Source organism: Arthrobotrys flagrans, assembly GCF_004000055.1.
Source record: "Arthrobotrys flagrans strain CBS H-5679 chromosome Unknown unitig_0, whole genome shotgun sequence".
NCBI lineage: Eukaryota > Fungi > Ascomycota > Orbiliomycetes > Orbiliales > Orbiliaceae > Arthrobotrys > Arthrobotrys flagrans.
In genome coordinates, this window is record NW_027137550.1 from 1,938,844 (window position 1) to 1,952,108 (window position 13,265).

At 46.5% G+C, this 13,265-nt stretch overlaps 3 protein-coding genes across 3 annotated transcripts; 1 reads left to right on the plus strand and 2 right to left on the minus strand.

The window, feature by feature from the left end:
* Window positions 1-136: 136 nt before the first annotated feature.
* DFL_003666 (uncharacterized protein) lies at window positions 137-1,059 on the minus strand (the record flags this gene model as incomplete). Its single annotated transcript, XM_067632636.1, has 2 exons — window positions 137-430; window positions 493-1,059. The coding sequence occupies 2 exons, from the start codon at window positions 1,057-1,059 to the stop codon at window positions 137-139; spliced, it is 861 nt and encodes a 286-aa protein (XP_067490886.1).
* A 1,735-nt stretch (window positions 1,060-2,794) lies between these two features.
* DFL_003667 (uncharacterized protein) lies at window positions 2,795-5,232 on the plus strand (the record flags this gene model as incomplete). The annotated part of the gene is made up of 3 exons (XM_067632637.1): window positions 2,795-2,828; window positions 2,927-3,684; window positions 3,751-5,232. 3 exons carry the CDS (start codon window positions 2,795-2,797, stop codon window positions 5,230-5,232), a joined length of 2,274 nt encoding a protein of 757 aa, XP_067490887.1.
* Window positions 5,233-6,497: 1,265 nt separating this feature from the next.
* Window positions 6,498-7,651, minus strand: DFL_003668 (uncharacterized protein; the record flags this gene model as incomplete). The annotated part of the gene is made up of 4 exons (XM_067632638.1): window positions 6,498-6,713; window positions 6,766-7,116; window positions 7,185-7,372; window positions 7,534-7,651. The coding sequence occupies 4 exons, from the start codon at window positions 7,649-7,651 to the stop codon at window positions 6,498-6,500; spliced, it is 873 nt and encodes a 290-aa protein (XP_067490888.1).
* Window positions 7,652-13,265: the final 5,614 nt, after the last annotated feature.

Here is a 13,265-nt window from a genome sequence, read left to right on the forward strand (position 1 = left end):
CGCGAGAAATAGGACCTCTTTAGCGAGGTATTCATGCGTTATTCCGTGTCATGGCTGGCGCTGATGATGTCGTCGATGTAGGGAGTGTAGGGCTTTCGAGGTGGAAGGAAGGTTTCAACCGTATGTCCGTAGCTTTTCAAACACGCATTTCCTCGATATCCTGGTAGTATTCCTCGAATTCTTTGACATATTTGACAAGGAGCTTTCGCTCCTCCCCGATTTCGTACCAAATCTGGTTCCAATTCGTTTTGTTTTTCAAATCCAAGTATTTTCCGAGTTTCTCCTCGCCGAACTTGGTGACCTTTTCGGATGGCCAAACGAAGTAGGACTCCATAACTCGATATTCACCCAAGACGAGCCTGGTGGCGACCAAGAACTCATAGGGTTCTCCATATTGATGGGTCTTGCTGATGTTGTTGACGAAGAAACCCTATATATCACATTAATTACGTTAGTGTCTTCATTGCCCACAATCGTCAGTTTGAAACCCACCTCATCTAGGTCAAGCTCATCTACCATACTGCCCCAGCTTCTATCATAGTCGTAATTTTGCTTTGAGAGAAGCTTGTTGATGTGCTTGAAGATCTGCTGGATGTAGTCAAGGAGTAGGTCTGCCGATTTTTCAGGTCCACCCCCGCCGCCGTCAATGGCTTGAGGAGTAGGCGCGTTGATTGCAAGAAGCTTCCCCCGGATAAGAAGATTGTTCTCGTAGGTTCTTCTCGCTTTTTCGTAGTACTTGAGACTATCCTGGAGGATAGAGAGAGACGCCATGTCATTTCCGCCGTCTACGACGCGTTTTATGTCTTGTCGTGGAGGGAGACTCGTTGGTGGTGGCCTCCTCAGAAGGCAGGTGCGTTTCGATCCACCATTATCGGTGTTAGCCAGGTCGAAGAGGCCTTCGGGCTGAGCGTTCTCGGATTTTGAATCTGCATCTGAATCTGAATCTGTGGACTCAAGGTCAGGGCTCGTAGCTCTGGAAATACCGAGGTTTCCAAGAGACTTAGTGATCTGAATGATCTCTGAATGGGTATCATCCCAGGGGATGTGAGATTTGGGCATTGTGAATCTTGATGAAGTAAATTGTTCAGGTAGATGTTTGTGAGGTAAAGAGGGAAGAGTTTAGTAGTTCCAAAGGTATATGAGGTTAGTGTAGACAGGATTGTGGCCTTGATATTCGTTGCTAGACAATAAACCGAGAAACGCTACAACTTAACAAAGTGTAGGTGGTATTATGATATCCCACTTAAAATTGTGCATGACCGACCCAATCTAGCTAGAGCTACTCTTGAGAATTCAATACATAAATTCTCATCAACTTTATATAATTTCCATTTCACATTCACTAGCTCTGGATACCATCCATAGGCTCCCAAGAGGTGTTTATGGATTTACAACTCTAATATCATGCGATTTCTGCTTGCAAACCAAAATTGGAACATATGGTTATTTGTCTTCTGTACTCCTATCATGATATCAGCATCTGGGTACGAGACTATTGTACCCCCAGAGCGACAAATCTCTAGGATCTGGGGGAAATATACTTTGCGTTTCATGTTGTATAATATGGGTGGTGTCAGGTCCTTGGATTCCTTGTATGCTGGTTCGGCCTTGAAGTAAACCCAGTGGCTGCTTATTAACTACGTATGATGGAATTGCCTTCCAGAATTTGGGAAGGGATATATATATTTCTTGTTGAGACATGTTTAGCGTTGGTAGTCGAAACGTTGATTAAACTTTCACTCCAATTAGTAAAACTTGATTCTGATGCTGAGGGGGTCCGCAAGGACCTGAGATCAACCCCTCGCTCCCGACCCCCCCCCTTTTTTTCCACTTTTTTTTTTTTTTTTTTTTTTTTGCAATTTCCCTTCTGGAAACTTCGGCGTTTCCAAGATGCTGTTAAGGCTTCGTCAATCATGCTCATGTTGTTTGTATCAGTCTACAGAGCCAATAGAGCTTCTGATCCCATCTTCCTGTTGCAGCAGATTCTTTATTGACTGTAAGAGAAATAACTCCGAAAAGCTTCCGCTGGCAGTTACAAAGTAGATGTTAATCATATCCCATCTAGGTAGTAAAAACAAGGGCCACACGTGAGGGAATCCTTGTCGCTCAATTATAAACCCCACGGATTAACCTGCATTTGGGTCTTAGACATGTAGGCGGGTATGATTTATAGTACCTCATTACGGTATCTCTTTGCGAAAACCACTCGATGAAACCCGTAACAGTTACTTTTTTATATACCGAAATACGAGTTAACGCTTAGCTCCGGGCTGGCGTGCTCGAGCTCTGAAGTTACGAGACCGCCTAGCGCCGAGAGGCAGTGTAAAATATTACGCACAACTCGTGCGTTGCCTGCTCAAAATACCACGAGGTTGACGCGATTCTGTGTAACTATCCCGAAAGAGGTAATTGCGGCATGCCGAGCCGAGCAAAAAAAATCCTTGAAATGTCTTCGAATGGCCGATGCTTTCCGGTCGAAAGCTTACACCCTTTCGAGAAACGGGATGCAGGTGCTAGATATTGATCCTGACACTTGGCGCTGGAAGCTAACTCGAATAAGCGAGTGTCGAGGTTAACTATTACCTCGTGATAGTCGGAGCCTCAGGGAACTGAGTTATATATACGGGATTCGGCATCTTTGGAAGCTGCGCGAAACATATTATTTCTGATATATGGTCGAATCGATATCAGAGGTCCAGTCTTGAACAAACTTATTGCAAAGTATAAGATTGGCGTCCAAGTTCTTGGATGGTCCCAATTATTGGATTCTTTCCTAACATTTCGGTTCTCAAAGATGACTAACGCAATTAAGACAGTTTGTGTAGTCGGTATGTTCGTTCGCGATTCCCCCTTGTTCTTATGTAACTCTCAAAATTACATTTTATGGGATCCGTATACTAAGGCTTCGTTTTTCTCATCTTTCCAGGCGCCGGTCCATCCGGCCTTGTGGCCGCCAAAACGCTCCTACACGATGCTCCCGACGGTGTAAAATACAACGTCACTATCTTCGACAGCCAGCCCCGAATAGGCGGCCTATGGCCCGTAGAGAAAACCGATGAGGCTGGTCTCGTACACCCGGCCATGATTGCCAACCAAAGCAGGCACACGATGCGCTTTAGTGACTTTGCATGGTCCGATGATGCACCCCAAATTCCCCGCGCCTTCCAGGTGGGTGGATATTTGGAACTCTACCGACAGCGATATTGTCAGGAAGCCACCCTTCGACTCTCATGTCGAGTTGAGAAAGCGGACTTGGTATCAAACTCTTCCAACGAATCAGGTCATTCTTGGCACATTAGGATACAATCCGAGGAGAACGGTGCTGAGGAACATACATTCGATTATTTGGTTATCGCCAGCGGCTACTTTGGTGAACCCGCATTTCCTGCATCACTCAAAAACACCAAACATGATATCCCAGTGGTTCACAGCAGCAAGTATAGAGACCTCGAACAGCTGCTAGGTGATCCGAAGGGGAAAAGCGGAAAGATACTTGTAGTAGGCGGTCAGTTTTCTGGAGTTGAAATAGCTGGGACAATTGCTACCCACGTATCAGACGCAGTAAACGCACCAGGCCCTCGTCGAAATGATTTTATCGATCAAAAGACCCAACGGTCAAAGTTTTCCGTTCACCATTTAGTCCAAAGGCCGACTTGGATCCTTCCACTTGTAACTGCTTCAACGGTAAGATCCATTTATATAATTATTGTGACAGAAATTTTAAAATCGGCGTGACTAATCAGTGCATAGCCAGCCGATCCTGCGCCATGTTTTCTACCAATGGATTTGAACCATCAAAATTTATCGAATCGTCCACCGGGACCACTCGTTAACACGCAAGGCCACATCAGTGTTGAGACTGCAAGAGTTGTCAATTCGTATTTCCACAACCTGCTTAAAACCGACCAGTCAGAATTCTCGCCCCGACTTACCGTGCAGGAAAGCGATTATGACAACCAACCATTCCTCGGAATCAGCGACACGTACATGGACCATGTCCGTTCCGGCGCCATCGGTATAACCAAAGGAAAGCTTGAGTCCGTATCCGGAAATATTGCGAATTTAGCTCCATCCGGGGAACAAATCGACGGGATAGCTGCAGTTGTTCTGGCCACAGGATTCAAAGCATCGGCTTCGCTTTCATTCCTTTCTGAGGAAATTCAACAAAAATTATCTATTGCCCCGAATGATCTCAACAACACTGTCGCTCTGGCCTTCCATAGCACGCATCATCCGGAAGTTCCCAATCTTGGGTTCGTCGGGTTTTATCGTTCGCCTTATTGGGGTGCGATAGAGATGCAAGCACGATTCGTGACCGCTTTGTTCGGCTACGGTGGCCCGTTATCCCCTTCATTGCCTGCCAAATTGGCCGAATCGTTGAAGAACGATACATCAGTCGAGAGAGTTCTCTCCCTAAGAACAGACCCAAGGGCCTCGCAATTTCCAATGGGCGATTATGCATGGCTATCACAAGAGTTCGGGATAGCGCTAGACATAGAGCGGGTGCCGTCATTAGGAAAGATGCCTATTTTGCCGCCAAAAAATAAAGAAATGAATATTCTAACGGCAGCAAGTTATCCCGGGCGCAATCTGGACGAAGCTCGAAAGAAAGAAAACGAGAAGAATTTGAGTAGGACAGAAGAGGTGGTCACAGCGGGTATAACTCAAGGACGGTTTGTTGCACGCGCCGTATTCCGCTCGCTACTTGGAGAGTGGAAGCTAGATCGTGAGCTTGTAAGCAAGAGACTTGAGCAACCGAGCAGTAGATTTATCGGAACTGCAACATTTTTCCTACGGAATGGTACATCACATGGAAGGGAAGAAGAGTTTGCAAAGATTGAACAGGAAGGCGGTGATCACGGATTCGAATACTTATATGTTGAGAATGGCGAATTCGTAGACGAAGCTAAGGGAGTGAGATTTAATTCGACGAGGAGGTATATCTGGCGGTATAATGAGAGAAAGGATAAGTTGAGCGTCTGGTTTGTTAAGACCGACGACGACCGGACGGCAGATTACCTATTCCATGAGATAGATTTTATACCGCCTGGCGAAGGAGGGAAAGGAGAGGACGGATGGAAGGCTACTGGGAGTCACTTGTGCATCGAGGATATATATAATGTCCAGTACAAGTTTTCTTTTAATTCTGTGAACTTGCGGGAGTGGAAACTGGGGTACAGCGTTAACGGGCCTAAGAAGGATTACAGCATAGATGGGGTATATAGCCGATAGATGGCGAGACTGGGCCGTCTAGCAGGATTACTAATTCAGACTCGGAAAAACGAGAACGGAAGGTCGATATATAACTCAATAAAGATATGCATTTTCGAAATTCCGTTATACCAACCTAGTTTGGATGGATTTTAATATAGAAGGCTAGCGCCCTTGGGCTTATCAGCTGGTCTCCGGTTAACCGGTTCCTAGATAAAAAGTTCCATGGACCCATTCAGCACCCAATATATGCATAAGCGCATCTTATTACCTAATATCACCCCGAGACAGGACATGGACCCACAGTAGGATCTAAGACCTCAAGCCACCGGCGGGTGAGCTATCGATGGTATCAGGGGTATGTCTTACTGAAAACCTAATCGAGCCGTCCGAAACTCAATTAGTTCGTCAAATTAATCTAATTCAATGTTTAATCTTACAACGGTCGACCGGCCGGTCTCACACTTCGGCAGCCAGTTGGCGTATCACATAATCCCAGATGGGATTTTGTTTATGTACGTCATAAAACGTTAACTTCGGCCCCCAGGTCAGGTGGTCTGTTTGTGTGATGAATGCGTGAGATGGTCAGAACTTTATTCGAAGCTGGCATTTTATGGCCAAGTCGACATCTACTAACTACAACGTCCTTCGAGGATCCGTGATACAAGGTGAGAGCTTCCCGAGAAGACAATAACCGGGATGCAATATAGACATGAGAAACCTATGAGCTCGATCCGTATAAAGAAGCATTGATACGTGCTTGCGAATAAAAGGAAAGAAAACCAGTGCATGTGGGAAAAACGAAGAACTCCAGTGGTATAGGGGCAGCAAACAGAGAAGAGCAGAAAACGTGGAAAGCAAATGCTAGTCTAATTGATGTAATGGAAACAAAAACAAAGCCAAAACAAGTCTATCTTTTTTTCTCTATACCCTTTTTGTCCGTGGCTAAGGAGCAAAAAAGCGAGGCCATTAAAAATAGTACTGTTGAGAAGAAGAAAAAGGCTCCATTTCGAAGTGAAGAAATCGCATTGTGGAAGCTGAGAAGAAGAAAAAATATAGTAATCCTGGACGCCGGCATGAGAAGAATAAGAACCGAAGAGAGGATGATTAAAGAAAAAAAAAAGAGAAGAAAATTAACCGCTAGTTAGAGCTGAGAGGAAATATGTTGTGAATTCGAGTAATAACGTGGGGCATCACACGAGTGCAATACGCAGGACGGTGTGCAGTGCGGTGTCATGTCGATTGAGGTGGGACGTAGCGGTCGTAGTCATGGAAGCTGTCGTTGCTCAGAACCCAGGGAATTCGAAACGTCCCTCCATCGTATCCCAGAGCTCCTCGACAACAGCGACTTGATCCTCTGGTGGAGCAGAGCGAACAGCAAGGTATTTACGGCCCTCAACTGAGGGCTTCCAGTTACCAGGATTCGCATCCGCGACGATGCCACCGGCTTCGGTAAGGATGCACCATCCGGCAGCAACATCCCAGGCCCAGCAGCCACCCTCCTAAACAAAAATGTTAATATCAAACCTTATACGACCATCGGAGAAAACTTACCCAGAAGACATCTAGGTATCCAGCCGCTACACCGCACATGTCAAGAGCGGCACTTCCTTGGCATCGGACGCTGTGACACATGGTACCGCCTTGGCTTGCAAGCTTGACCATGGTCTTTGTTCGGACGTCCCAATTGTTGCCCTTTCGTTCAGATCCCCATTCGATGGCAACGAGGGCCTTGTTCAGGCCTGGTAGCGGCTCATTGGGGTCTCGGAGTGGAAGACGTTCGGTTCGGTTTAGGAAGGCACCCTTGCCCTTAATCGCTGTGAAGAGGCGGTTTTGGAAAGGATTGTATACGACACCCACGACTGGGATTTTATTGATGACGAGAGCCAAAGAGATACAGACGTTCTATTTGAGGGGGATGTGAGTGAGGATTGTAAAAACAGGATCTAGGGTAAGTGCTGTCGAATACTTACTGGAACTCCATGAACGAAGTTGATTGTTCCGTCGATAGGATCGCAAATGAAAGTCGGATTGTCGCTGATTTTGCGTCCCGGAATGTACGACTCTTCCCCGAGCAGATCGAAGTTAGGGTACTTGTACTTGAGGTTGGTAAGTACCATCTTTTCGATGGACTTATCTGTATCCGTGACCAAGTCGACAGCTATACACCGAATTGTCAAGTTAGCCAAGGCCCGGCCCAGGAAGCTTTTATCAGTTTGGTACCGAACTGTACCAATGCATGCAGAGTATGTCACTGCACTGCAGATATACCTAAGTAGGTATATATCGCTCAAAGAAAGAAAGAAAGAGACAAAGACATACAGTTCTTTTTCGATCCGGAGGTAGAAGCCGACGGATTTGCATCTAACATCATCTGGCCCCCTCTAAGGGCCAGTTCGATTAGGAAATCGTGGATCTGTGAAAGCTCCGCCACAGTCATCTCGCCGATAGGTTGCTGTTGCTGGGAAGGAATTTTGGCGGTATTGCAAGTCCCAACACGATGGGACTTCTCGGTTAGAGAACTGGATTGGGACTGTCGAAGGAAGGTGCGGTGAACAGGCGAATGAGACGACTGTTCGGTCTTAATCAAGGATGTCGATGGATTGATTGAAAACTGGTGAAGTCTTGGGAGATAGATGGTTGCGAGTGATGCGAGGAGGGTCCAGAGGAAGGGCCCTGCAACGGAATATATATATATTTTTTTACTGGTTGGGGCAACTCGTGTTTTTGGAGAGGACCAGGCACATGTACCAGCAGCTAGGCGCCAGGACAGTTCAAAAGAATGCCAATTGCAATCGAAGGTTTGCCTTATGAGAGACCTTTTAAGACACCGATAGGATGCTATTCGCCAGTGCTAGACAGTTTGGGTATTTTTTTAATTTTCGCAGGCTCACTTTTTGGCAAGTGAAAAATGGTGGAGGGTGAAATCCGGGGAAATCGAGTTTGTGGGCGAAAAGAGGAAGGTCACTGGACGACGACTATGCGGTGTGAGGCCTGCGAATTGACAGCGAAGATGCACGCTTCGAGAATGCAACGCTGGAAATTGTCGGGTTTATGGAAGGTAGGGGTGATTCCTCTCCGGACGATTTGAACAAGAGGTCGAAGAACTAACTAAGAGTTCGAGCTTGCCGATTTGGAGAGCTAGGTTCGGGCCTATGGAAGGAATGAAGCGTGCGACCCGACAGTGACACACTGCACTATCAATGAGGTTTGCTCTGATAGAAAGGTATGTGAAGTCTAAAATTTACTAGATTGACGATGATGATAATGATGATGACAATGACAATTGGGTCATACAAGATTAGGTCCCTCGAACGAAAGAGGGAAAAACGAAGAGATAGTCCAACGGAGGCATCATCGACTTTATATCCATTCGCTGGCCATTGTGGTAGTAGCATCGCCAATGCAACATGGAGACGGACCAGCTAAACCGGTCTGCCCAGCGGCCAGGCGCAATCCCGCAGTGAAACAGCTAGCTTCGTTCCATTGGCGTATCTCGTTTGAGAGTGGGATAACGTGCGCACCAATTTGCCGTCTATCTCCAGCCCGTCATCGCGAGCTCAAAGCTGCGCCAAATAAATTCTAGGCGGACTGGGTCTTATCTGGATGAATGGAAAAACAGTGATGAGACGACAGAAATCACAAGCTCGAACCTAACGAAGTGGGGACACTGGCACTAGCTCGACCCTATAGAAGGCGGGGCGCTATGCGCAGGGTTATGGGTCGTAGCCTGGTCTGGTTCCTTGTCTGGGACTTTACTTTTTTCCTTCGAGGTTCTCATCTGCAAGTTTATTATGTCGACATGCTTCAGATTCTCTTCCTGAGATAAACCCTGACTGGCGAACACCGAAACGATGGGCTGCTTTATCGCTGGCCGTACAGGATTCCTTTGGAAAATCCGCATCTTTGTTATCGGATTCCTCGAAACCTCTTCTTTTTTTTTTTCTTTCCCCTTGCCTGGGCTGGTCCGGGCGACTGGGTATCGAAGCCACGAGGAATTACTGAAAACTTGCGAAAACTTGAACTTGGAACTTGAACCTGAAATCTGTCTTTCCGGTTAGGCCCAGCCCAGCCGGGTACCCATGGAGCATGTTAGACACCGGAACGACAAGTACCAGCGCTGTACTATGTATCAGCCAAAAACAGCTTTTGAGCTGCTCCTGCATCGAAACTAGCCACGAAAATGGCGCCGTGCCGTGATTGGACAAGGGTCCAGTCCGAAGCTGCTTTGGCCGGTTGTCCCTTCTCAATTTCCTGTCGGATAAATACTTAACTAAGAAGTAATTAACTGACGTGACCGCCAGAAAGAACGTCGACCCTGCCCTCCAAAACCACTCAGGGTGTCTTTCCCGGTACGAGAGCAGGTTCACCCCGGGATCTATCTAGCCATCGGATCAGCCCTTTAGTCTGCAATCAGATAGCTTCGGGCACCGTATGCGTTGGTGCCGAGTTAAAAGTCAACTTGATCAAGATTGATGTCGACCTTGCCGTCAGTTCGATAGAGGCCAAAAGAACTTTCTTTCATGGTGTGCAATTGCAATCCACCCTCCGAAAGAAAACTTCCTGACAACTTCTCAAACATCCCTCTTTTTCCCTTTTCTGTTACTCATTCTCACTAATAATACGAAAGGTCTATGCATTTGGGCGATAAGAATCAAGCATCAATTGGCTAACCGTGCAGGAGTCTAGTCTTGGGAAAACCAGTGTCTTGGAAATTGTTCGTCGATGAACATTCGAAAGAAGATCTTTCATCCGAATAGTGCTTGCAAGACCCTGCTGTTTCGACAGTTTTTACAAATATTCAATCGGTCAGCGGGTGGTCCCGTACGAGAACTATGCACAGGAACTCCGTCATCTACTTGGTGAGTGTTACAAAAACATTAGACTGCAGGCATACCATGATTATGTCGGCGCATTGGATTCTGCAGAAAACGAGGAACGCTACTGTATGTTGCCCCTCCAAAAACTGGTTGGTCCTGTCCTTTATCGATAAGACATGCATCTACATGTATACCTTTCGTATAGTCAACATTTTCGAAAGTCTTAGAGATTCACGACCCCCTCAAAATCGATTCTGGTAACAATTGCTAACTTCAAGATCATCGCCATCACCATCACACTGAAGCAAAGAATCCATCCTCGTGGGAGCTGATCGGCCATGTCCTTGCCGAACCTCGGATTAATCGCCACAATTTTTGGCTTCGATCCGGCCCTTTTCTTTTTTGATATGAAGGCTCGGAAGCAGGCATCTCGGGCGAAAGTAGCACCGAGGTACCTCTGGGAGCTACGTGTGCCCCTCTATTGCCAAATAGTGCTTGCCGCACACCACCACCGTCACAAATTTTAATCCAACGTCCTCAATTGAACTCGACTCCTCAGTGGCCGAAGACATTAATCTGCATGAATACGTATGCAGAGCGTGAACCAGACCCTTCAGGGATTCTTGCTCTCAATGACCGGGTTATCCCTCATCAACCTCTTCGAGGGCCCGCAGCAGCAAAAGCCATAGCCGACTTCTTGATACTTTCAAGATTCCGTCCTTATTTATCGGACCGGAATCAAAAATCTTATCAAGGGAAACTAATTGTTCAAAGCGATGGATTTTAAATCGCCTGAGCTTGGGCGGGTGGTATGCCGAGATACAAACGAGGCGAGATCCAATCTCAATTTACAATTGTCAAAACAGACTATGGAATGAGAATACGAGCAATCTCTGCAATATTACTGCAATATTTTAGTCAAGTCCAGGCAGATTTATGCAACGTGAAGGTAGAAGGAGGTCGACTCGAAGCGAATAATATCCTGCCCTTGAAAAGCATGCTACCAAGCGAGAGAAGACGAAAAAAAAAGGCAAAGCTGTTCTACGCAGAAATATGAGATCCAGAGGATAAGAAGTCCCACTCGATGGCCACCGCCCAACGGCCAGTGGTGGATCTTTCTGCATGCATTAATACGCCTAGTACAATCCTAGATCCTAGGAATACGGTGCATTTTGGTGAGGTGCCATCGTTAGATTTCCCCAACAAATAATTGAAATGAAATATAGATACCTCCAGACATCGTCGATGAAGCCCATGAAATACCAAGCTGCCGTTGCTGCTGCTTGCAGCACGTTAAGATGCAACGATGACACCATGTTTTCCGGGGATCATGTCGATTCTCCAAAATGTATTTCGATTCTCAATTTCTGTCCCCGATCCTTTAGAACAGCTTCCCTGATTTGATAGCTAGATCCCAGCCTGGAGTTGAGAGTTCGTTCGAAACGGCAGGGCAGCTCCACAACACCACCTCACCATGGGTTATTTGGATGATGGTTTTTTTTTTTTTTTTTTTTTTTTTTTTTTTTTTTTTAATCTAGCGGCTGCCAAAATGGCGCAAATTTACTGCCAACTTGTGGCGGCTCGGGTCATCACGGAGGCCAGAAATTGCACCAACACGATTCCCCTAGTTAGCCCTGCAAGTCTGTTGGATTAATTCTGTTGCTGTTCAGGCATATGGCATGTGAAAGCATCCTCCCAGTTTTCTATTCTCGAACAGAACAGAACACTGACTCGGTCCTCTCTACAGATAGATAGTGCTAGGATCTCTTGCCAACTTGTTATCCGGGAACCGGAGACACCGTCCTCATTTCCAAGAGCAGGCTACTCTCCGTGCTATTGAAACGGTATCGAAGATCATATACTGTGATCACAGGGATACCGATATCTCAATAATTATCAGTCTATCAGCATGTGGATATCAGAATGCATAGCGCCGTTATATCAGCGGATTTGATCGCCACAATGGCCCAGCGGCTCATGGATGACACATTATCGTTGCGTGCCGCCTATTATGCCAGATATTATACGCCATACCGGCCTGCCTTATGCCTTCTGTCCTGTTTCAGGTTTGGTGAAGCCGACACCACCTTCAACTGGCCTGCATGCGTCCAGCCAGACAGGAACTTCTGCAACACACCCACCGGATTAATTCTGCTGCCCTCGGATTAATTTGGACCACTAGGAGGCCTTACCTAGAATTCTGCCTGTGTCGTGCTGCTTCTTCGGTTCCACAATTCCATCAGGTTGCATATCTAGGCCTATAGAGCCGTCCCAGGTTACATATACATGCCGATGCCCCAGGTCAGAGTCTTCAATCTTTGGAGTAACATGGGGGATTTCTGATGACTGCTGATCTTGAAACGTGGATTTCGGAGCTGCATATCTCCACTAGAAAATTTGATAGATAATGGTAATACACCATTTCCGAAGCCTTTTTCGACATGAACAAGTCCCCTGGGTAAATTGATGGAATACCCTTGCTTGAGGCTACATTATACATGCATTTCGTTTTCGCCGCCCTACCAAGCAAGCATTTTTCGATCTGTGCGACTTGCTTGCAAACAAGTCCGCTTAAACTCGAACGAGCATATCACACCCCTTGTAGGTTTCGCAACGAACCATATCAAACCTCCATTTTTATCCGGCACTTTACCCATGAAATCCACCAATGCAGGCCGGTTTCGATATCTCGGATTATATCTCACCGACCTTTTCTTGCACCATTATCTTTTGACTAGTGCCTTCGTTCGAGAAAGGAGCAAGGACTGGGGCTCTGACGGAATTCCACGGATACTCTCGTCTACTACGAATAGAAACACAGCATGGACACCATGAACACCGCTTGGTGCTCAATAATTCGTTATCCTCGTACCTGTCATCTCGGATATTTCGCTTCCCCTGGCTTTCCACTTCCCCTTGAGCTTCTGGAAGGGTTGTGCCTGGAGCCATTAGGATCTACTTTTAACACCACATTGGCAGTCCCCAAATCAAGAGTGTAAACCTGGTTGGCACTAATATTTTTTGCCGTGAGATACCCCCAGCTACGGATCTCATGGGCTTTCGTGAACTGTCGAGGTAGACACCATGGGCATCACATGGTCGAGATGATTCGCTCGTTATCTGTGGCGTTCTCTTAGCGCAAGTTAAGCTCCGGTACTCCGGAACTCAGATATTACCTTCCGGAACAATTTCCTTCTAGAATCTTGGCTTTTTCTATAGTGGCGTTTTGTCTTC